The 25,245-nt window shown below is 53.2% G+C and overlaps 1 protein-coding gene across 4 annotated transcripts in view; it reads right to left on the minus strand.

Annotated features, from left to right (window-relative positions):
• Positions 1–15,623, minus strand: part of DYNC1I1 (dynein cytoplasmic 1 intermediate chain 1) — a 74,553-nt gene extending 58,930 nt beyond the window's left edge. For 2 of the 4 annotated variants that reach the window (XM_029071242.2, XM_029071239.2), the window contains exons 1-4: positions 15,554–15,623; positions 4,514–4,630; positions 3,158–3,272; positions 815–905 (exon numbers count right to left, since the gene is read on the minus strand). In XM_029071242.2, the coding sequence (XP_028927075.1) occupies positions 815–905; positions 3,158–3,272; positions 4,514–4,621 (314 nt within the window). In that variant the 5' untranslated portion in view covers positions 4,622–4,630; positions 15,554–15,623. Of the gene's footprint in view, positions 1–814; positions 906–3,157; positions 3,273–4,513; positions 4,631–7,226; positions 7,376–15,553 lie in introns of those variants that run through there. The other 2 variants (XM_029071241.2, XM_029071240.2) reach the window with 2 other exon arrangements.
• Positions 15,624–25,245: the final 9,622 nt, after the last annotated feature.

Consider the following 25,245-nt stretch of genomic DNA (forward strand, 5'->3'; position numbering starts at 1 on the left):
ATCCCAAATGCTTAGTCCAGTGCTCTGCACACAGTAAGCGCTCAATAAATACGACTGAATGAATGAATGGGAATGCGTCTGTTCTACTGTTCTACTGTACCGCCCCAAATGCTTAGTACAGTGCTCTGCACACAGTAAGCGCTCAATAAATACGACTGAATGAATGAATGGGAATGTGTCTGTTCTATTCATTCATTCAATAGTTTTATTGAGCGCTTACTATGTGCAGAGCACTGTACTAAGCGCTTGGAAGGAACAAGTCGGCAACAGATAGAGACTGTTCCACTGTACTCTCCCAAACGCTTAGCACAGTGCTCTGCCCACAGTTAAGTGCCCAATAAGTACGACTGAATGAGTGAATAATAATGTTGGTATTTGTTAAGCGCTTACTATGCGCCAAGCACTGTTCTAAGCGCTGGGGGAGATACAAGGTAACCAGTTAGTCCCACGTGGGGCTCACAGCCTCAATCCCCATTTTACAGATGGGGTAACTGAGGCACAGGGAAGTTAAGTGACTCGCCCAAGGTCACACAGCTGGCAAGTGGCTGAGGCGGCATTTGAACCCATGACCTCTGGCTCCCAAGCCCGGGCTCTTTCCACTGAGCCACGCTACTTCTCTGAATGGGAATGTGTCTGCTCCGTTCTTCTATCGTACCGTCCCAGACGCTGCTTGCAGAGCCCCCCCCGCACCGTAAGCGATCAATCCATATGATTGCTATTGGCAGAAGGCGGCACGCACCCACGGGCTTCGCTCTGAAATCTCCTTCGTGCCCAGGGCGGTTCCGTCCCCGGGCGATCCCGCGCTTCCTCTTACCTGGCCAGGGGTCCCAGGTCCCCGGAGTCCTGGCTGCCAGCATCGCTGGGCGTACTCTCTGATTTCGAGGAGGGAGACAGAGGGGTCAGAACTAAACAGTGGAGATAACAATGTCCTGTGTTAGGGCCCCAGGGCAGGGGCCCACCCGCCCGCTCCATAGGAAGCCCCCAGACCCCCCCAGGGACAGAGCCGGGGAGAGGGCAGCGTGGGACCCCCGAGCCCAGGGGGAGAGGCGGCCGGGGAATTTTCCATTTCGGGGAAGGGTTCTGGCAACCGAGGTTGGGACCGAGAGAGCCAGGGCACGTCTTCCTCAGACACCTTTCCCACTTTCCGCCCCAAATATTCATCCATTCATTCATTCAATCAATCGTATTTATTGAGCGCGGAGCACTGGACTGAGCGCTTGGGAGAGGACAATACCACAGTAAAGAGATGCATTCGCTGCCCACAGCGAGCTTAGCCGGATAACGGACCCCTGCCCTGCCCTGCCGAGGCGGGCCCGGGTCCCTGGGCTCGCCCCACTCTCGGGGCCGGACGACTCCTGGGCTCCTCGGGGGCCTTCGGCGGGACGGAAACCAAGTGTGAACCCAGGAGGTGGGGGTAGTTGGGAACGGGAGGATGCAAACGCTTAGTACAGTGCCTTGCGGTCATTAAGTGCCCCATAATGACCAGGATTGAGGACCCTCCCTGTGTGAGGGACCTGAAGCCTGCAGGCCCTGAGTGGGGAGGGGTTTTAATCAATCAATCAGTAGTACGTATTGAGCGCTTCCCGTGTGCAGAGCACCGTACTAAGCACTCGGGAGAGGACGGGAGAACAATACAGCAGACACGTTCCCTGCCCACAAGGAGTTCCCGTCTTCTGCGGGTGGACAGGGGCCCGATGATGACCTGGGCTGCATAGGGGTTGGGCGCTCTCTGCTTCCCCCGCCTCCCCCAGGGCCGAGTTTGTGGGCACACTGGGCATACACTGGGCAGCCTGGGCACCCCCAGCCCACACGCCTCCCCCCTGTGGTCTAGGTGGGGGGGAGGGAGCTGCCCCAGGATCACGGGGCCCGGGGCTCACTTGCTCACCTGTTGGGAGATGCAAATCATCCCTCCCAGACTGGACGGCGCAGAATGGACGGCTTTGGAGATAGCCACCAGCCCACGCCAATGACGGACCGGCCTGCTCTGGCCCGGGACCGCCCAGCACCCCCCCCGAAGGAGCAACGCGAAGGATGGCAGGCTTCCCTCTGGCGCAGCAGGGAGCCCCTGGCCCGCGTCCTGCCTCCTCAAATCTCACGGACAACGACTCTCCCCACCTTCAAAGCCTTACTGAAGGCCCATCTCCTCCAAGAGGCCTTCCCTGATTAAGCCCCACTTTTCCTCATCTCCCCCTCCCTTCTGCGTCGGCCTGACTCGCTCCCTTTCTTCTTCCCCCTTCCCAGCCCCACACCACTCGTGTCCATAGCTGTCATTTATTTATCTCTATTAATGTCTGTATTCCTCCCTCTAGACTATAAGCTTGGTGAGGGGAGGGAATGTATCCATTTATTATTGTATCGTCCTCTCCCAAGAACTTAGTCCAGTACTCTGCACACAGTAAGCGCTCAATAAATCGTAGAGGACAGAGCACGGGCCTGGGAGTCAGAAGGTCATGGGATTTAATCCCTGCTCTGCCACTTGTTTGCTGTATGACCTTGGGCAAGTCACTTCACTTCTCTCTGCCTCAGTTACCTCACCTATAAAATGGGGACTGAGACTGTGAACCCCATGTGGGACAAGGACTATGTCCAATCTGACTTGCTTGTATCCACTCCAGCATTTAGAACAGTGTCTGGCACATAGCAAGTGCTTAACAAATACTATTGAAAAATATACATATTAAGATAGAACAGTGCTTGGCACAAGTAAGCGTTTAACAAATACCATTACCATTATTATTATTATTATTATTAGAGAGGTGGTCAAAAGTGTTCAACCTGAGTTGCTTGTATCCACCTCAGCGCTTAGAACGGTGCCCGGTATATATTTAGGGCTTAACAAATATCATAATTAATAATAATAAATACGATTGAATGAATGACAGGCCCCGGAACCCCCCGCTCCCATCTCCCCACAGCAGTTGGAGAGAGGTTGAGAACCATTCTGTTGCCGAATTGTACCTTCCAAGCGCTTAGTACAGTGCTCTGCACATAGTAAGCGCTCAATAAATACTACGGAATGAACCGTCTCGCCAGGGCCCGACCCGAAACGCCCACCCCCGGGACCAAGGCCCGCTGGCGGCCCCCGGCTCTTTGACCCCTAGGGAGCCCCGGGACCACGAGGGGCGGCCGACACGGGGGGATGCCCACGGCTACCAACCTAGAGGCGGCTCGGACGAAATCCCGATGCTCTGCAGCAGAGCCTCGGTCTCTCTCCTCTTGCGGTCCAAGTCCGAGTCCTCTTGGATCGGCTCCTTCTTTTGCTGGAGTTCCGCCTGCAGGGGAGCACGAACCGACGTCCACGGCCGGGCCGGGGCACGGCGGGCACCGGACCCGGCCGGAGGGGCCGCGGGGCGCGCGAGGCCAACAGGGCCGTGAGCCGTCATCTGGCACCCTGGGAAGCGGGAGCCAGTGTGGTCTGGTGGACCGGTTCTAGACTCCGCTCTGACCCCAGGCTGCTGGGTGACCTCGGATAAGTCACCTCAACTAGGGCTGGGCGCCTACGGCCTCTCCGGACACCTCTCCGGTAATAATAATCGTACACATATGTTTAAATGGTATTTGTTAAGCACTTACTATGTGCCAGGCACCGTTCTAAGCGCTGGGGCAACTACCTAGTAAACAGGTTGGACACAGTCCAGGTCCCACATGGAGCTCACACTCTTAATCCCCATTTTTTACAGATGAGGGAACTGAGGCCCAGAGAAGTGAAGTGACGTGCCTAAGGTTACCCGGCAGACAAGGGGCAGAGCTGGGACTAGAACCGAGGTTCTTCTGACTTCCAGGCTTGTGCTCTATCCTCTAGACCCTGCTGCTTCTCAATTAATAATAAATTGATTTATTTAGCACTTATTTATGATTTAGCATCTAACACTGTGCTAAACCCTGGGGTAGAAACAAGGTAATCAGCTCACAGTCTTAATCCCCATTTTCCAGCTGAGGTAACTGAGGCACAGGGAAGTAAAGTGACTTGCCCAAAGTCACACAGCTGACAAGTGTTGGAGCCGGGATTAGAACCCACGACCTCTGACTCCCAAGTCCGTGCTCTTTCCACTGAGCCACGCTGCTTCAATAATAGTAATAACGGTGGTATTTGTGAAGCGCTCATTATGTGCCAAGCCCTGAGCTACGCACTGGGGTGGATAGATAGATAAACAGAAAGCTAGGTAGAGAGATAGACCGTAAATTCGTTGTGGGCAGGGAATGTGTCTGTTTATTGTTGTATCGTCCTCTCCCGAGCGCTTGATCCAGTGTTCTGCACACAGTAAGCGCTCAATAAATACGACTGACTAAGAAATAATCGTGCTAGACACAGACCCTGTCCCACATGGGTCTCACATTCTCAGAAGGAGGTAGAAGAGGTATCAAATCCCCATTTTACAGAAGAAGGAACTGAGGCCCAGAGAGGTGACACAACGTATCCAAGGAGAAACAGCAAACAAGTGGCAGAAATCAGATCAGAACCCAGGTCTTCGGACCCCCGAGCCATAGCGGCCTCTCCCTCCCCGCTGCTCACCTCTTTCCTCTTCCTCTCCTCTTCCTTCCGCTTCTTCTCTTCCCGGATCTGAGCCAGGCGCTGCTTCTTGCGTTCCAGTTCAGCTTTTAGGTCGCTTTTGTCGGACATGGCTGCCTCCTGGAGAGGGGGACGGGAGGAGATGCGTGGCCGCCGGGGTCCCCGGGGGACCCCCCGGTTCCCCGTCCTGGGCGGCCCCAGAACCATGGGGGTGCTGGACCAACGGGGGCAGAACCCGTGGGTGGCTTGGGCCGTACCGGACCATGAGAGACCAGATGTGTCCGTCGGTCAGTCGCATTTCTTGAGCTTTCACCCTGTGCAGAGCACTGTACTAAGCACTCGTTATTGTTAAGCGCTTACTACGTGCCAGGCACTGAAATAAGCGGCCCTGGGGTTGGACACAGTCCCTGTCCCTCTCACAGTCTTAGTCCCCATCTGGCAGATGAGGGAACCGAGGCGCAGAGCGGTGAAGCGACTTGCCCGAGGTCACATAGCGGAGGAGCTGAGATTTGAACCCAGGTCCTTTCTGACTCCCAAGCCCGGGCTCTATCAATTTCTAGAGTGCTGAGACTGTAGCCTGTGAGCTCGGTGAGGGCAGGGAACATGTTTGCCAGCGCTTAGAACAGTGCTTGGAACATAATAAGCGCTTAAATACCATCGATATCATTATTAACTCGGTTGCACTCTCCCGAGCAGCATGGCCTAATGGATAGAGCGCGGGCCTGAGTGTCATAAGGACCTGGGTTTATTTATTTTTTATGGTACTTGTTAAGCACTCACAAAGTGCCAAACACTTTACTAAGCACTGGACTTCCACCACTCGTCTGCTGTGGAAAGTCACTGCTTGGGTAAGTCACTTCCCTTCTCTGTGCCTCAGTTCCCTCATCTGCAAAATGGGGATTGAGACTGGGAGCCTCAACTTGTAACTACCCCAGCGCTTACATAGTAAGCGCTTGACAAACACCACGGGATTACTATTATAGTAAGTGCTCAATAAATACCATTGATTGACTGATCGATGGATTGGTTCTGTGCCCACAGGAGGCATCCACCACAGCGCGCTTCCAGGCACACATGAAGTTTACGCCTTGAAGAACTATGACCCACCCACCCGAACTTTGAGTTTCTTTACATTATTATTATTATTAATAAACATATTCCACCAGTTGAAAGCATTGATATATGAAATGTTAATGAGAGATAATTGCTCTCCCCCATCTTTTTTTTTTTTTTTTGGTATCTGTTAAGCGCTTACTATGTGCCGAGCACCGTTCTAAGCGCTGGGGTAGACACAGGGGAATCAGGTCGTCCCACGTGGGGCTCACAGTCTTAATCCCCATTCTACAGATGAGGGAACCGAGGCACCGAGAAGTTAAGTGACTTGCCCAAAGTCACACAGCTGGCAAGTGGCAGAGCTGGGGTTCGAACCCATGACCTCTGACTCCAAAGCCCGTGCTCTTTCCACTGAGCCACGCTGCTTCCATCTCAAAACCTAATTATAATTATAGTATTTGTTAAGTGCTCACTATGTGCCAGGCACTGTACCGAGCGCTGGGGTGGATACAGGTAAATCGGGTTGGACACAGTCCCTGTCCCATTTCGGGCTCACGGTCTTAATCCCCATTTTACAGATGAGGTAACTGAGACACAGTTACAAAATCGCCCAAGTCACTTAATTATTATTAATAATTATTAGCATCCCTATTAACTAAGGAGAAGCAGCGAGAAGCACACTGCAGCTCTAATTTTTGAAGCCCCATCTCCTCCAAGAAGCCTTCCCTAAATCCTCCTTTCCTCTTTTTCCACTCCCTTCTGCGCCGCTCTGACTCGCTCCTTCGTTCATCCTCCCTCCCATCCTCACGGCACATATCTATAGATCTGTAATTTATTTATTTATCTATTTATTTATATTAATGCCTGTCTCACCCGCTAGACTGTGAGCTCGTTGTGGGCAGGAATGTGTCTGTCTGTTGTTATACCGTAGTCTCCCAAGCGCTTAGTAGAGTGCTTGGCATAAAGTAAGCGCTCAATAAATACGATTGAATGAATAGATGAATGAATGAGTTACTTCCTCCGATTGATTCCCCAGGACAGGATTTGATTGGCAGGGTGAGGGAAGAAAATGGCAGCGGAAGCTCCATCAGGACACCACTTTGATGCCGGGATTTGTCCCGGTAATAATTACAATAATAACGTCGGTATTTGTTAAGCGCTTACTACGTGCAGAGCACTGTTCTAAGCGCTGGGGTAGATACAGGGGAATGAGGTTGTCCCACGTGAGGCTCACAGTCTTTATCCCCATTTTACAGATGAGGTCACTGAGGCCCAGAGAAGTGAAGTGACTTGCCCCCAGTCACCCGGCTGACAAGGGGCAGAGTCGGGATTCGAACCCGTGACCTCTGACTCCCAAGCCCGGGCTCTTGCCACTGAGCCACGCTGCTCCTCTACGTCCCTGTCTGACATTTGTTTCTGAAACGTACGGATGGATCCACCAGTGGGAATTTCTGAGTGCCTGCTGGGTGTACAGCACTGTACTAAGCGCTTGGGTGACGTGGTAGAGATGGTCAATGCCCACAGTGAACTTACAGTCTAGAGAGGGAGAGAGACATTAACAGAAATCAATAAATGACAGATACGGATAAAAGTGCTGTGGGGCGGAAGGACGGTGAATACCGAGCGCTCGAAGGGGACGGACCCAAGGGCGAGAGCTACGCACGAGGGAAAGGGCATCGGGACGAAAAGAGGATTTAATCAAGGAAGGCCTCTTGGAGGAGATGTGCTTCGATAAGGCTTAGAAGGTGAGGAGAGCGACTGTCTGCTAGGTCTGGGGACGGAGGGCGTTCCGGGCCAGAGGCAGAAAGCGGGCGAGAGGTTGGCGGCGAGAGAGACGAGATCGAGGTGCAGCGAGAAGGTTGGCATTAGAGGAGCGAAGCGTGCGGGCCGGGTTGGAGTAGGAGAGCAGCGAGGTGAGGTAGAAGGGGATTGAGGGCTTTAACGTCGAGGGTAAGGAGTTTCTGCTTCGTTCAGAGGCGGATGGGCAACCACTGGAGGTTCTTGAGAAGCAGCGTGGCTCAGTGGAAAGAGCATGGGCTTCGGAGTCAGAGGTCATGGGTTCGAATGCCGGCTCTGCCACTCGTCGGCGGGGTGACTGTGGGCGAGTCGCTTCACTTCTCTGCGCCTCAGTTCCCTCATCTGGAAAACGGGGATGAAGCCCGTGAGCCCCACGTGGGACAACCTGATTCCCCTGTGTCTCCCCCAGCGCTTAGAACAGTGGTCCGCACGTAGTAAGCGCTTAACAAATACCAACATCATTATTATCGAGGGGTGGGGAGACACGGACTGAACGTTTTTGTAGAAAAAAACCCAGCAGGACAGCAGAGCGAAGTACGATCTGGAGTGGGGAGAGACAGGAGGCAGGGAGGTCGGCAAGGAGGCTGATGCGCTCATCCGGGCGGGAGATTGCTAAAGTAGCAGTTTGGATGGAGAGATTTTCGCCGTGTCATGAAGGTTGAACCAACGGGATTTAGGGATAGAATGAATATTTGGGTTGAAAGAGAGACAGGAATCAAGGATAATGCCGAGGTTACGGGCCTGTGCCCTCTCTCAGAACCTGGAGCGTTTCTAGTGCTCTACCAATCTCAGCTATGGGAGGGAGAGGGAACTAATGTTGGTATTTGTTAAGCGCTTACTATGTGCACTTACTATTGATTCTATTTAGTTGCCATTGTTTTTACGAGACGTTCTTCCCCTCGACTCTATTTATCGCCATCGATCTCGTCCGTCCGTCTCCCCCGATCAGACCGTGCGCCCGTCAAACGGCAGGGACCGTCTCTATCTGTTGCCGACTTGTTCATTCCAAGCGCTTAGTACAGTGCTCTGCACATAGCGCTCAATAAATACTACTGAATAAATACTATTGAACGAATGTGCCGAGCACCGTTCTAAGCGCTGGGGTGGATACAGGGTAATCAGGTTGTCCCACGTGAGGCTCACAGTTTATCCCCATTTTACAGACGAGGTAACTGAGGCCCAGAGAAGTGAAGTGGCTTGCCCAGAGTCACACAGCTGACAAGTGGCAGAGCCGGCATTCGAACTCATGACCTCGGACTCCCAAGCCCGGGCTCTTTCCACGGAGCCACGCTGCTTCCCAGAGAAGCAGCGGGGCTCGTGGTTCAGAGGTGGTGGGTTCTCATCCCAGCTCTGCCACTTGTCTACTGTGTGGCCCTGGGCAAGTCACTTTAAAGTAATGATAATGATGGTATGTATTAAGCGCTTACTCTGTGCCAAGCGCTCTTTTAAGCGCTGGGGGAGGGGGGGGTGATACAAAGTAATCAGGGACAGTTTACAGCCCCATTTACAGACAAGGTAGCCGAGGCACCGAGAAGTGAGGCGACGTGCCCAAAGTCACACAGCTGACAGGTGGCGGAGCCGGGATTAGAACCCATGACCCCTGACTCCTAAGCCTGGGCTCTTTCCACTGAGCCGCGCTGCTTCTACTTCGCACTTTCCACTAGTGTTATTTTAGCGTCCCTGGCTATTGCTTCTACTCTACACTGTAAGTTCGTCGTGCACAAGGATGGTGTCTGTTTACTGTTGCATTGTACTCTCCCAAGCGCTTAGTGCAGTGCTTTGCACACGGTAAGCGCTCAAAAGATATGATTGCATGAATGAATACTCCAAGAAGCGCTCACACAGTGGTCTGAAGAGAGTAAAAGCTCAGTGATTGCTCCGCCCCCATCTGCCACCCAGCACAAAGCTCTCCCCGCAGAGAGCGCTCAGTAAATAGCACTGACTGGCATCCCCTGAGTTCCGCTGTAGCCCCACAAGTGCTTTTGGTCTTTTCCCCCCTCTAGACTGTCAATTCGTTACGGGCAGGGAACGCATCTCCCAGTAAACGCTCAATAAATACTACCGGTTGTCTATGCACTTGGATAATGATGATAATAATGATGATGGTACTTGTTAAGCGCTTACTATGTGCCAACCACTGTTCTAAGCGCTGGGGTTGATACCAGGTAAGCAGATTGTCCCATGTGGGGCTCACAGTCTTCATCGCCATTTTCCAGATGAGGGAACTGAGGCCCAGAGAAGTTGAGTGACTTGCCCAAAGTCACACAGCTGACAAGTGGCGGAGCCGGAATTGCAGTCACTTCTCTGGGCCTCAGTTCCCTCATCTGGAAAATGGGGATGAAGACTGTGAGCCTCACGTGGGACGACCTGATGACCCTGTATCTCCCCCAGCGCTTAGAACAGTGCTCTGCACATAGTAAGCGCTTAACAAATACCGACATTATTATTATTATTAGAACTCCCTTCAAGGATCTTCCCCCTTCAAACACTTGCCATTCACCCCGCCCTCAGCTCCATGGCACTTGGGTCCAGATCCATAATTGATTTTAATGTCGTTCTCCCCCTCTAGACAGTAAGGTCACTGTGGGCGGGGAATGTTTGGGCCAGCTCTGTTGTACTGGACTCTCCCAAGCGCTTAGTACAGTGTTCTGCCCACTTGTAGAAACTTTTCATTAAGTTTCTATAATAAATAAATACCACTGATTGATGGATTGATTGGTTGATTTCGCGTCAGCCCAGGAACCCTCGGCACCGTACTCGTCCGCTCAACTGTATAGATCTTCATTACCCTATTTATTTTGTTAATGAGATGGACATCACCTTGATTCTATTCTATTGTTTTAATTAGATGTTCATCCCCTTGATTCTATTTATTGCCATTGCTCTCGTCCGTCCGTCTCCCCCGATTAGACCCTGAGCCCGTCAAAGGGCGGGGACCGTCTCTATCTGTTACCGATCTGTCCATTCCAAGCGCTCAGTCCAGTGCTCTGCACGTAGTAAGCGCTCAATAAATACTATTGAATGAATGAATGAATGAATGACTGGCAGGGGCATCCAGTCCTGTGCCTTGGCTGTTCCCGGGACACGACACGAGATCTCCTTCTCTCCCCTAATAATAATAACACTAATTAGCACTATAATTACTTTAATTATTATTATGATTTTTGTTGTCGTATTTGTTAGGCGTTTACTATAGGCCAGACCCTGACTAAGCGCATGCGCTAATCAGACTGGAAACAGGTTGGACCCTGTGCAAAGCACTATACTAAGTGGTTGGCGGCATGCTTTAGTGGACAGAGCCCGGGCCTGGGAGTCAGAAGGACCTGGGTTCTCATCCCAGCTCTGCCACTTGTCTTCTGTGTGGCCTTGGGCAAGTCACTTTAAAATAATAATAACAATGATGGCATGTGTTAGGCGCTTACTATGGGCCAAGCGCCGTTTCGAGCGCTGGGGCGGATACGGAGTAATCAGGTCGTCCCACGTGGGGCTCACAGTCTTCATCCCCATTTTACAGATGAGGCAGAGAGAAGCGAAGCGACCTGGCCAAAGTCACGCAGCTGACAAGTGGCAGAGCCGGGATTAGAACCCACGACCTCTGAATCCCAAGCCCGGGCTCTTTCCACTGAGCCCCGCCGCTTCTCTGGGCCTCAGTTACCTCATCTGTAAAATGGGGATCGAGACTGTGAGCCCCTCGTTGGACAAGGACTGTATCCAACCCGATTTGCTTGTATTAACCTCAACGCTCAGTACAATCTCTGGCACATAGGAAGCACTAACAAATACAAATAATAACAAATAATAATATTATAATCATTATTATTACAGGGGAAGCAGCGTGGCTCAGTGGAAAGAGCCCGGGCTTCGGAGTCAGAGGTCATGGGTTCGACTCCCGGCTCTGCCACTTGTCAGCTGTGTGATGGTGGGCAAGTCACTTCACTTCTCTGTGCCTCAGTTACCTCATCTGTCAAATGGGGATTAAGACCGTGAGCCTCACGTGGGACAACCTGATTAACCTGTATCTTCCCCGGCGCTTAGAAGAGTGCTCTGCACGTAGTAAGCGCTTAACAAATACCAACATTATTATTATTGTTACACAGTTCCTCTCCCACATAGAGCTCCCAGTCTTCATCCCCATTTTACAGATGAGGTAACTGAGGCCCAGAGAGGTCAAGTGGCCTGCCCGAGGTCACACAGCAGACAAGTGGCGGAGCCGGGATTAGAACTGAGGTCCTTCTGACTCCCAGGCCCGAGTTCCAGCCACTGGGCCACAGCAGGCAAGTGACGGAGCCGGGATTAGAACCCGGGTCCTTCTGACTCCCAGGCCCGGGCTCTACCCACTAGGCCACGCTGCCTCTCCTCCTCCACAACGGGGGAGGGGCAGTGGCCACAGCCGGCTACCGTGGCTGCAGCCGGCCGCCCGCTAGAGGAAGAAGGGGAGACGTCTCCCACAAGTACGACATCTGAGATGGCTCTTTCCCTAGGAAAATGATTTCAGTCAATCCATCAATCCATGGTATTTATTGAGCGCTTACTGCGTGCAGAGCGCTGTGCCGAGCCCCGGGAGGGAGCACAGCACAACACGCCGGCCGCCCGCTAGAGGAAGAAGGGGAGACGTCTCCCACAAGTACAGGGACTGAGATGGCTCTTTCCCTAGGAAAACTATTGCAAACAATCAATCCATCAATCCATGGTATTTATTGAGCGCTTACTATGTGCAGAGCGCTGTGCCAAGCCCCCGGAGAGAGCACAATACAACACAGTCGGTAGACACGTCCCCTGCCCACAACGAGCGCTCCGCCTATAATGTCCTTTGGACCGCTTGCCAGCCGTGTGACTGTGGGCAGGTCCCTTCGCTTCTCTGGGCCTCAGTGACCTCATCTGTAAAATGGGGATTCAAACTGGGAGCCCCACGTGGGACAACCTGATCACCGCGTATCTCCCAGCGCTTAGAACGGTGCTCGGCTCATAGTAAGCGCTTAACAAATGCCATAATTTATTTATTTTATTTTTACTTTTGTCCTTTAGATGAAGAGAGGAAGGGGGAGATTCCGACGTCTTGAGATGAACTTCAAATATAAACCGCAGGCGGCAAAACCTTTAAGTAGCGATGGTGAAACAATCGTGTACAATTCTTAGACCTACAGAAAAAACCTGCACGATTTTTAAAAACTAGAAATACAAATAATGGCAAGATGACACCACGTGAAATAATAATGATGATAATAATAATAATAATAATGTTGGTATTTGTTAAGCGCTTACTATGTGCCGAGCACTGTCACCACGTGAAATAATAAGAATAATAATGTTGGTATTTGTTAAGCGCTTACTATGTGCACAGCACTGTCACCACGTGAAATAATAAGAATAATGTTGGTATTCGTTAAGCGCTTACTACGTGCAGAGCACTGTTCTAAGCGCTGGGGGAGATACAGGGTCATCAGGTGGTCCCACGTGAGGCTCACAGTCTTAATCCCCATTTTACAGGTGAGGTAACTGAGGCACAGAGAAGTTAAGTGACTTGCCCACAGTCACACAGCTGACAAGTGGCAGAGCCGGCATTCGAACCCGTGACCTCTGACTCCCAAGGCCGGGCTCTTTTCACTGAGCCACACAAGTTATTAGCAGAAACTGGAATAATGAATTATGAAAACTGGAATGGTCACCGCCAGCATGTAACCGGATTCTATGTCAAGAAAAGCATCCCAAATTGTGCACGTAAAAAGTGAACGGGTGTTCCGTAGGCCGCATTAAACGTCTTGCGAGTCATTGCAGTAATAAAGCAGGGAAGCAGCGTGGCTCAGTGGAAAGAGCCCGGGCTGGGGAGTCAGAGGTCATGGGTTCGAATCCCCACTGCCCCACTTGTCAGCTGTGTGACCGAGGGCAAGTCACTTCACTTCTCTGGGCCTCAGTGACCTCATCTGTCAAACGGGGATGAAGACCGTGAGCCTCACGTGGGACGACCTGATCACCCTGTATCTACCCCAGCGCTTAGAACAGTGCCCGGCACGTAGTAAGCGCTTAACAGATACCAACATTATTATTATTATTATTCTCTGGGCCTCAGTGACCTCATCTGTCAAATGGGGATGAAGACCGTGAGCCTCACGTGGGACAACCTGATGACCCTGTATCTACCCCAGGGCTTAGAACAGTGCTCGGCACATAGGAAGCGCTTCGCGAATGCCGACATTATTAATAACGTTGGCAGTTTTATACCACGCTAACCGAGGCAATAAAGCCACCGCCGGCTTGTCAATCAAAAAAGGAACGATTGAAAATCATCTCCTCCAAGAGGCCTTCCCCGACTGCGCCCTCCTCTCCTCTTCTCCCGCTCCCTTCTGCGTCGCCCCGCCTCGCTCCCTTTCTTCATCCCCTCTTCCAACCCCACACCGCTTATGCGTCCATCTCTGCCATTTATTGATTTCCGTCGACGTCCGTCTCCCCCTCTGGACCGTCAGCTCGTTGCGGGCAGGGAATGGGTCTGTCGATTGCCGAAGCGTTCTCTCCCCGGTGCTTAGCCCAGTGCTCCGCACGCAGTAAGTGCTCGATTCATCCATTCAGCGGTATTTATCGAGCGCTTACCGCGTGCAGAGCACTGTATCAATCGCCGGACCACTGTACCGAGCGGTAGCTCCATGACTACGATTGACTGAAGGAGGCCCGGCCCCCGGTCCGGACCCGTCCTTTCCGGCCAAGGCTGCGGACCTGGGCCCGGGCCGCATTCTCGGCCACGGCCGTCCATCCGTCGACCCGTCCATCGGTCGATCGACCGGTCCATCGGTCGATCCGTCGATCCGGGGCGTTTATTGAGAGCTTCGGTCGGCCCGGCTCCACGCCGGTCGCTAGGCCTCATTCCGCTTTCTCAGACGCCCCCCAGATCGGGTGACCGGGGTGACCGGCTACACCGAACCCCGGGGGCCACCGGGCCTCCCCCCAATCCCCCCACCCAAAAGCAGGGTCTCGGCTCCTCTGACCCCGAGGCGGAGTCCGGGAGCAGGGAGGGACCCCTGCCCGCTCCTACAGGCCCGGGCCCTGCACACTGACTGATCACCACCCCCCGCTTTGCCCCCCACCCCCTCCCCCACCGTCTCCCCTCCCCCTCCCTTCGGCAGAGACCCCCTCCTCTGCCCCCGGCCTCCCCTTTTGGGACAGGGGGAGGCGGGGCAATCTTTCCTGATGGAAATGGGGGTCGCTCCTTCCCAGCCCCTCCCCACATTACCCTCCTCACCCCCCTGGGGGCTTCAACTCCCTCATCCCTTCCTTCTGGGGGAGGGGAGGCGGGGCCAGCTTTGTTTCTGGTTCTGGGGAGACTCTGGCGACCCCCTCCCCCCAAACCCAAGTTCAGCTTCCTGGGGTGGAGGGGAAGGGAGCGACAGTTCCGAGTGACCTTCACCCCCGTCCCTTCCCCATGCCCCCCTTCTCCTTCCTCCTCCTCCCTCATCTCCCTCCCCCTTCACCCCCCACCCCACTCCACACTCCTATCACCCCCTCCTCCCCCTCCCCATCACCCCCCACCTCACTCCATCACCCCATCACCCCCCTCCTCCCCTCCTCATCACCCCCACCCCACTCCATCACCCCTATCACCCCCCTCCTCCCCTCCTCATCACCCCCACCCCACTCCATCACCCCTATCACCCCCCTCCTCCCCTCCTCATCACCCCCACCCCACTCCATCACCCTTATCCCCCCCCTCCCCTCCCCATCACCCCCACCCCACTCCATCACCCTTATCCCCCCTCCTCCCCTCCCCATCACCCCCACCCCACTCCATCACCCTTATCCCCCCCTCCTCCCCTCCCCATCACCCCCACCCCACTCCATCACCCTTATCCCCCCCTCCTCCCCTCCCCATCACCCCCACCCCACTCCATCACCCCTATCACCCCCTCCTCCCCCCCTCCCATCACCCCCACCCCATTCCATCATCCCTATCACCCCCTCCTCCTCTTCCCCATCCCCCTCCCCCCAGGCCCTGTCACCCCCAACTCCCCCATCCTTCCTCCTCCCACCCCCATCCTCCTGCCCCCTCCGCCTCCCCCCTCCCCCCACCCCCCCAGCCCTCTTTCCCCATCCCCTCCACTTCCCCCAGATCCCCCATCCTTCCCCCATCCCTCTCCCTCGCCCCCCGTCCCCGCTGTCCCCGCTGTCCCCCGGTGGGCCCCGGCCCCCCCGGGGGGGCAGTTTTACCTCTGCGGGCGTTGCGGGGCGTTGCGGGAGACAGGGATGCGGAGGAGGCGGGGGGGGGGGGGAGGCGGGGAGGACGAGGGGAGGATGCCGGGGGGATGGAGGAGGGGACGGAGGAGGGGATGGGGCGGCGGCAGGGAAATGTGCTGCCTCACTGTGCTACGCACGGGTCCCACCTCGGGGACCCGCCCCCCAACCCCGCCCCCATAGCAACGGCCCCCACGGCCACGCCCCCGCTTCACGCCCCGCCAGCCACGCCCCATAGCAACCCTCCCCTGGCAACGCTCCCGTAGCGACGCCCCATAGCGACGCTTCCATAGCGACGCCCCCATAGCCGCATCCCCCCCCCCCCCCGCCCCCCCGAGAATAATAAGGCCGGGATTTGTTAAGGGCTTATTATGCGCCAAGCACTGTTCTAAGCGCTGGGGAGGATACAAGGTCATCAGGTGGTCCCACGTGGGGCTCACCGTCTTCATCCCCATTTTCCAGATGGGGTCGCTGAGGCACCGAGGAGTGAAGGGACTGGCCCGAAGTCACACGGCTGAGAGGTGGCGGAGCCGGGGTTAGAGACCATGACCCCAGGATTCGAGAAGCCGCGTGGCTCCGTGGAAAGAGCCCGGGCTTGGGAGTCAGAGGTCATGGGTTCGAATCCCGGCTCTGCCACTCGTTCATTCAATAGGATCTATTGAACGCTTCCTATGTGCAGAGCACTGTACTAAGCGCTTGGAATAGACAAAGCGGCAACTCCTCAGCTGTGTGACCGTGGGCGAGTCACTTCACTTCTCTGTGCCTCAGTTCCCTCATCTGTCAAATGGGGATGAAGACTGTGAGCCTCACGAGGGACAACCTGATTACCTCGTATCTCCCCCAGCGCTTAGAACAGCGCTCTGCACATAGTAAGCGCTTAACAAGTACCAACATTTAGACCGTAAGCCCGTCAAAGGGCGGGGACCGTCTCTATCTGTTACCGATTTGTCCATCCCAAGCGCTTAGTCCGGTGCTCTGCACATAGTAAGCGCTCGATAAATACTATTGAATGAATGAACATTATTATCATTATTATTATGACCTCTGACTCCCAAGCCCGGGCTCTTTCCACTGAGCCACGCGGCTTCTCTTATAGCAGCGAAGCCGCGTGGCTCAGTGGAAAGAGAGCGGGCTTGGGAGTCAGAGGTCATGGGTTCGAATCCCGACTCCACCGCTAGTCAGCTGGGTGACCTTGGGCAAGTCACTTCACTTCTCTGGGCCTCAGTTCCCTCATCTGTCAAATGGGGATTCAAAGTGTGAGCCCCACGTGGGACAATCTGATCACCTTGTATTCCCCCAGCGCTTAGAGCAGTGCTTTGCACATAGTAAGCGCTTAACAAATACCACAATTTCTTTTTATGGCCCTGCCCCCAGGGTCACACCCCAGCAGCCATGTCCCCCCATAACAACGCCCCCAGGGCTCTTTGTAAACCACTGTCTTAAGCGCTTGGAAGAGTCCAGTCTAACAATATACATCATTCATTCATTCATCCATTCAGGCAGTCCTATGTATTGAGCGCTTACTGTGTGCAGAGCACTGTACTAAGCCCTGGGGAAAGTACAATTCAGCCACAGAAAGAGACAATCCCTACCCAACAGTGAGTTCACAGGGTAGGAGGGGGGAAGCAGCCACACGTCCTGCCCTCAACCAGCTTCCAGTCCAGAGGAAGAGGACACGGAGAAGCCGGGATACATAATAATAATAATAATGCTATTTATTTAGCACTTACTATGTGCCGGGCGCTGTACGAAGCGCTGGATCAGCATGGCCCGGCGGCAAGAGCCCGGGCTTGGGAGTCAGAAGACCTGGGTTCTAATCCCGGCTCCACACTCCTCTGCTGTATGACCCTGGGCAAGTCACTTCACTTCTCTGGGTCTCGGAGACCTCACCTAGAAAATGAGGATTAAGACTGTGAGGCCCGTGAGGGACAACCTGATGACCTCGTATCTCCCCCAGCGCTTAGAACGGTGCTTGGCACATAGTAAGCGCTTAACAAATACCAACATTATTATTATTATAAATGCTCCACAGCTACTTCCCGTCCTCCCTCAGGCCGGCAGGGATGGCCTCGTGGGCAGTGGACGTCCACGGGAGAAAGCGGAGCCCATTCTCGGAGATGGCCCTGGGGACCCGGGAGGCAGTAGGGGTCCAGGGGTCCCGAGACCCGGGTTCGAGTCCCAGCTCCTCTCTGGCCTACTGTGTGGCCGGGTCAACTCGACCTCTCTGAACCTCTGTTCCTTTCTCTGCACGATGGGGGCACAATCCCTCCTCTCCCATCTCCTGAAAGTCTGAAGGCGACTTGATGTCTTGACCCCGATGCCTGGCACAGTGCTTGGCACAGAGTAAGAGCTCCGGAAATGTAGATGTGATTATGGGGGAAGTGGCGTTGAGGAGGCCCAGCTCGGTGCACGATAAAAACAGCTGTGGCATTTAATAATGATGGTATTTGTTAAGCGCTTACTATGCGCCAAGTACTGTTCTGAGCGCTGGCGTAGCTACAAGGTGATCAGGTTGTCCCACGTGGGACTCACGGTCTTCATCCCCATTTCACAGATGGGCTAACTGAGACACAGAAAAGTTAAGTGACTTGTCCAAAGTCACACAGCTGATTGGTGGCAGAGCCAGAATTAGAACCCACGACTTGTGACTCCCAAGCCCAGGGTCTTGCCACTAAGCCACGATTTGTTAAGTGCTTACTATGTGCAGAGCACTGTTCTAAGCACTGGGGTAGATACAAGGGGTCCAGGTTGGACAAAGTCCTTGTCCCACATGGGGCTCACAGTCTTCATCCCTATTTTACAGGTGAGGTAACTGAGGCCCAGAGAAGTGAAGTGACTTTCCCAAGGTCACCCAGCAGACAGTCGGCGGAGCCGGGATTAGAACCCACGTCCTCTGACTCCCAAGCCCGGGCTCTTCCACTGGGCCTCGCTGCTTCTGCTCCGGAGCCCCAGGTCCAGCAATCCCCCCGCCTCAGGACCCCTGGCCTCGGGTGGGACTCCCGACACGCCCCGACGCCTCGCATGGTCATCCTGGCTGTGGCCGAGGGGCCGAGAATGATAACGTTGGTATCTGTTAAGCGCATACTATGTGCAGAGCACCGTCCTCAGCGCTGGGGTAGATCCGGGGTCATCAGGTTGCCCCACGTGAGGCTCACAGTCAATCCCCATTTTCCAGATGAGGTCACTGAGGCCCAGAGAAGTGAAGTGACTTGCCCACAGTCACACAGCTGACAAGAGGCAGAGGCTGGATTCGAACCCGTGACCTCTGACGCCCAAGCCCAGGCTCTTTCCACTGAGCCACGCTGCTTTGAGCCTCTCGTCCCCGGGGAAGGGGACGGGAGCTGGCTGCCTAATACGTCCCCCTCCTTTCCTCCCACAGGACCGCCGGGAGTCACTGGAAACCGACTATGGCGTCAAGGAAACACAGTCGGACTTTGATCCCTTCCAGTCGGATTGGGCCTCCTTGCACAAACAAGAGCTTTCTCCATCCCTCTGCCCTTCCCAACCCAACCACCCCCTTGCCCTCCTCAGCCCTCCCCCCGGCCCTCGTGGGCAGGGAATGGGTCTGTTCTATTGTCACATTGAACTCTCCAAGCACGGTGCTCTGCACACAGTGAGCGCTCAATAGATGCCGCTGACTGACAGGCTGACTGACTCCCAGTAGGGATGGCGAGTGAGACAAGGACTGGAGGGGAGTCTCTCCTCCTCCCCCTCTCCCGTCCCACCCCCTCGGCCCCGTACTCGTCCGCTCAACTGTATATATCTTCATCACCCTATTTATTTTGTTTAATGAGACGTACATCACCCTGATTCTATTTAGTTGCCATTGTTTTTATGAGATGTTCTTCCCCTCGACTCTATTTATTGCCATTGTTCTCGTCTGCCCGTCTCCCCCGATATTAATAATAATAATAATGTTGGTATTTGTTAAGCGCTTACTATGTGCCGAGCACTGTTCTAAGCGCTGGGGTAGACACAGGGGAAGCAGGTTGTCCCACGTGGGGCTCACAGTCTTAATCCCCATTTTACAGATGAGGGAACTGAGGCACAGAGAAGTTAAGTGACTTGCCCACAGTCACACAGCTGACAGGTGGCAGATCTGGGATTCGAACTAGACCGTGAGCCGGTCCAAGGGCAGGGACTGTCTCTATCTGTTGCCCATTTATCCATTCCAAGCGCTTAGTACAGTGCTCTGCACCTAGTAAGCGCTCAATAAATACTATTGAATGAAGGAATCAATCAATCAATGGTATTTATTGAGGACTTACTGGGTGCAGAGCACTGTACCAAGTGCTTGGGAGAGGACAATACAACAGAATCAGCAGCAAGGCCTAGTGGATAGAGGACGGACCTGGGTATCAGAAGGTCATGGGTTCTAATCCCCGCTCTCAATCTGTCTGCTGTTTGACCTTGGGTAAGTCAGTTCAATTCTCTGTGCCTCAGTTACCTCATCCGTAAAATGGGGCTGGAGACTGTGAACCCCACGTGGGGCGGGGACTGTGTTCAACTCGATTTGCTTGTATCTGCCCCAGCGCTTAGTTCAGTACCTGACACATAGTTTGTGCTTAACAAATGCCACGATTATTATTTGGAGTGCCCTCCCTCCTCATATGCAACAGGCAATGACTCTCCCCTATTTCAAAGCCTTATTAATAGTAATAGTAATAATGTTGGTATTTGTTAAGTGCTTACTATGTGCAGAGCATTTTTCTAAGCACTGGGGTAGATACAGGGTAATCAGGGTTGTCCTACATGAGGCTCACAGTCTTCATCAGCGTGGCTCAGTGGAAAGAGCACGGGCTTTGGAGTCAGAGATCATGGGTTCGAATCCCGGCTCGGCCATTTGTCCGCTGTGTGACTTTGGGCGAGTCACTTAACTTCTCGGTGCCTCAGTTACCTCATCTGTAAAATGGGGATTAAGACTGTGAGCCCCACGTGGGACAACCTGATTCCCTTGTGTCTAACCCAGCGCTTAGAACAGTGCTCGGCACATAGTAAGCGCTTAACAAATACCAACATCATTATTATTCATCCCCATTTTACAGATGAGGTCACTGAGGCACAGAGAAGTGAAGTGACACCCACAGTCACACAGCTGACAAGTGGCAGAGCCGGGATTCGAACCCATGACCTCTGACTCTCAAGCCCGGGCTCTTTCCGCTGAGCCACGCTGCTTATTGATGTCACACCTCCTCCAAGAGGTCTTCCCTGACTAAGCCCTCCTTTCTTCTTCTCCCACTCCCTTCTGCATCCCCCTGACTTTCTCCCTTCCATTCATTTATTCATTGTCGTAATTATTGAGCGCTTACTTGTGCAGAGCACTGTACTAAGCGCTTGGAAAGTACAGTTCGGCCACGGATAGAGACAATTCCTACCCAACAACGGGTTCACAGTCTAGAAGTGGGATACAGACAACAAGACAAAAAAAGTAGACAGGCATCAATAGCACGTATTTAGCATCCCTTTATTCATCCCCCCTCCCAGGCCCGGGAGCAGCGTGGCTTAGTGGCAAGATTCCGAGCCTGGGAGTCAGAGGTCGTGGGTTCTAATCCCGACTCCATCACCTGTCTGCTGTGTGGCCTTGGACCTCAGTTACGGCATCTGTAAAATGAGGAAGATAATAATAATAATGTTGGTATTCGTTAAGCGCTCACTGCGTGCCGAGCACCACTCTAAGCACTGCGGTAGATACAGGGTAACCAGGTTGTCCCACGTGAGGCTCACGGTCTTCATCCCCATTTTACAGATGAGGTAACTGGGGCACCGAGAAGTGAAGTGACTTGCCCAAAGTCACACAACTGACAAGCGTCAGAGCCAGGATTTGAACCCATGACCTCTGATTCCCCAGCCCGGGCTCTTTCCACTGAGCCACACTGAGGATTAGGCCTGTAAGCCCCATGAGGGAAAACCTACTTAGCTTGTGTCTATCCCTGCGCTTAGAACAGTGCTTGGCACATAGTAAGCACTTAACAGTACTATTATTATTATTATGTCCAGATCTATCATTTATTGATTTCTACTCGTGCCTGTCTCCCCCTCTAGACTGTAAACTCCTTGTTGACAGGGAATATGTCTATAATATTGTTGTGTGGTCCTCTCCCAAGGGCTTAGTACAGTGCTCTGCACCCAGTAAGCGCTTAATAAATACGATTGATGGATTGATTGATTTATTATGGGAAGCACCGTGGCTCAGTGGAAAGAACCCGAGCTTGGGAGTCAGAGATCATGGGTTCGAATCCCGGCTCCGCCACTTGTCAGCTGTGTGACCGTGGGTAAGTCACTTCACTTCTCTGGGCCTAAATTCCCTCATCTGTAAAATGGGGATTAACTGTGAGCCTCACGGGGGACAACCTGATTACCCTGTATCTACCTCAGCGCTTAGAACAGTGTTCTGCACATAGTAAGCGCTTAACAAATACCAGCATTATTATTTATTGACGGAGCTTCAGAATCCCCCCCTTCTTGTCCTGCTGCCTGGGGCCCCGAGCTGCTGCAGTGACGCGCAGAGGACACTAGAGGGCGCTAGAACCCTCCTCTCCGGTGACTTATATTCATTCATTCATTCATCCATCCATCCATTCATTCATTCCTTCATCCATCTATCCATTCATTCATCCATCCATCCATCCACCCCTCCATCCATCCATCCATCCCTCCATCCCTCCATCCCTCCATCCATCCATCCATCCTCCATCCATCCATCCAACCATCCATCCAACCATCATAATAATGTTGGTATTTGTTAAGCGCTTACTATGTGCCGAGCACTGTTCTAAGCGCTGGGGGAGATACAGGGTCATCAGGCTGTCCCACGTGAGGCTCACAGTTAATCCCCATTTTACAGATGAGGTCACTGAGGCACAGAGAAATGAAGTGACTTGCCCGTAGTCACACAGCTGACAAGTGGCAGAACACTGTTCTAAGCGCTGGGGTAGACACAGGGTCATCAGGTTGTCCTACGTGAGGCTCACAGTTAATCCCCATTTTACAGATGAGGTAACTGAGGCACAGAGAAGTTAAGTGACTTGCCCATAGATCCATCCATCCATCCATCCATCCATCCATCCATCCATCCCTCTATTCATTCATTCACTAGTATTTATTGAGCACTTACTATGTGCAGAGCACTATACTAAGCGCTTGGAATGGACAATTCCCTCCATACATTCATTCGATCGCATTAATTGAGCGCTTCCTGTGTGCGGAGCACTGTACCAAGCTCCTGGGAGAGTGCAATAGAACAATAACCACTAATAATAACGATAGCAACGATAGAGAAAGCAGCGTGGCTTAGTGGAAAGAGCCCGGGCTTGGGAGTCGGAGGTCATGGGTTCTAATCCCGGCTCTGCCACCTATCGGCTGTGGGACTTTGGGCAAATCGCTTAACTTCTTTGGGCCTCAGTGACCTCATCTTTAAAATGGGATTAAGACTGTGAGTCCCATGGGGGACAACCTGATTACCTTGTATCTACCCCAGCGCTTAGAGAGGTGCTTGGCACACAGTAAGGGCTTAACAAATACCATAATTATTAATAACCAGTCACATTTCCTGCCCACAACGAGCTGGCCCGGGTCTGTGTCTCTTCCTGGCTCTGAAGATGGTCCTGACCTGGAAATCCGAGGGTACCCTGTAAAGTCCTCCTGCAATCACACCTCCTCCAGGAAGCCTGCCCCGATGAATTCCCAACACCCCGAATCACCCCCACTGAGCACCCACCCTCAGCCCTTAGGTCCATGGGTATATTTCGGTGTATATTTCAGCGTTTAGAACAGTGTCCGGCATCTAGTAAGCGCTTAACAAACATCACAGTAATTTTTATTATTATTATATTTAATTATTTGCTCAGGTCTGTTTTTTCATGGTATTTATTAAGGGCTTACTAGGTGCCAGGCACTGTACTATGAGCTGAGGGTGGAAACAAGACAATCAGGTTTGATGTAGTCCAAGTCCCACATGGGGCTCCCGGTCTTAATCCCCATTTTACAGATGAGGGAACTGAGGCAGAGAGAAGTGAGGTGACTTACCCAGGGTCACGCAGCAGACGAGTGGTGGAGCCGGGATTAGAACCCAGGTCCTCTGACTCCCAGGCTGGTGCTCTATCCATTAGGCCACGCTGCTTCTCCTTACAGGGTGAGCGGGGAATGATCATCATCCTCCGCTGACCGTGAAGCTCCAGGCTCGTGGGGGAGCGGAAAGGGGTGGAGGGGCCCACGGGGGCAGTGAGGGTGGTCCAGCACAGTGGTCCAGCACAGTCCATGCCTTCCCCAGACCGGGCTGGCGCAAGGGGAATGGAGGAGGGGGTTGGGGTAAGAAGCTGAATGGAAGAGAAGCAGCGTGGCATAGTGGATAGAGCATGGGCCTGCAAGTCAGAAGGTCATGGGTTCTAATCCCGGCTCCGACACTCATCTGCTGTGTGACCTTGGGCAAGTCACTTAAGCCCATCAGTGGGCAGGGATTGTCTCTATCTGTTGCCGAATTGTCCATTCCAAGCGCTTAGTACAGTGCTCTGCACATAGTGAGCGCTCAATAAATACTATTGAATGAACTTCGCTTCTTCGGGTCTCAGTTACCTCGTCTGTAAAACGGGGAGCGAGACTGTGAGCCCCACGTGGGACAGGGACTGTGTCCAACCCAATTATCTTGTATCCACCCCAGCGCTTAGAACAGTGCCCGGCACTGTATTTATCATTATTATTATTAAGCTGGTCTCCAGTGCCCACTCCTCTCTCTCTCTCAGTGCTCTCTCTCAGTGCTCTCTGAGAGCAGGGGCAGGGGAAAGTCGGTCTCTCCTGTCTTCAAGACGCAGCCTGACCGGGCGGAAAGGGCGTAAATTTGGAAGTCAGGAGACCAGGGTACGAACCCCGGCTCTGCCTCTCGCCTGCCGAATGACCTTGAGCCAGTCACTTCACCAGCACGGTTTAGTGGATCGGGGTCTGAGAGTCAGAAGGACCCGGGCTCCCCCTCTTAGACTGTGAGCTCGTTGGGGGCAGGGATTGTCACTGTTTATTGTTGGATTGTTCTTTCTCAAGCGCTTAATACAGTGCTCTGCACACTGGAAGCGCTCAATAAATACGATTGAATGAATGGATAATCCTAGCTCTGCCTCCCGTCTGCTGCGTGACCTTGGGCAAGTCACTTTACTTCTCTGGGCCTTGGTTCCCTCACCTGTAAAATGGGGATTAAGACTGTGAGCCCCACGCGGGACAGGGACTGCGTCCAACATGATTACCTTGCATCTACCCCAGTGCTTAGAACTGTGCTTGGCACATAGCACTGTGCTCTGCGCATAGTAAGCGCTCAATAAATACTATTGAATGAATGAATAGCCCTTGACAAATGCCATTATCAATATTATTATTATTATGTCTCCCCACACTTCCCCCAAGGGTCTGATGGTGGTCCATCCACTTAGAAGAGAAATTCCTTTCCTTCAGCCTAAGACACTCCACCAACCATCTCCCTCCTACCTCACCTCGCCGACTTCCTACTAATAATGTTGGTATCTGTTAAGCGCTTACTATGTGCAGAGGACTGTTCTAAGCGCTGGGGTAGACACAGGGGAATCAGGTTGTCCCACGTGGGGCTCACAGTCTTAATCCCCATTTTCCAGATGAGGTCACTGAGGCCCAGAGAAGTGAAGTGACTTGCCCAAAGTCACACATTTGAC

Source organism: Ornithorhynchus anatinus, chromosome 8 (genome assembly GCF_004115215.2).
Source record: "Ornithorhynchus anatinus isolate Pmale09 chromosome 8, mOrnAna1.pri.v4, whole genome shotgun sequence".
NCBI lineage: Eukaryota > Metazoa > Chordata > Mammalia > Monotremata > Ornithorhynchidae > Ornithorhynchus > Ornithorhynchus anatinus.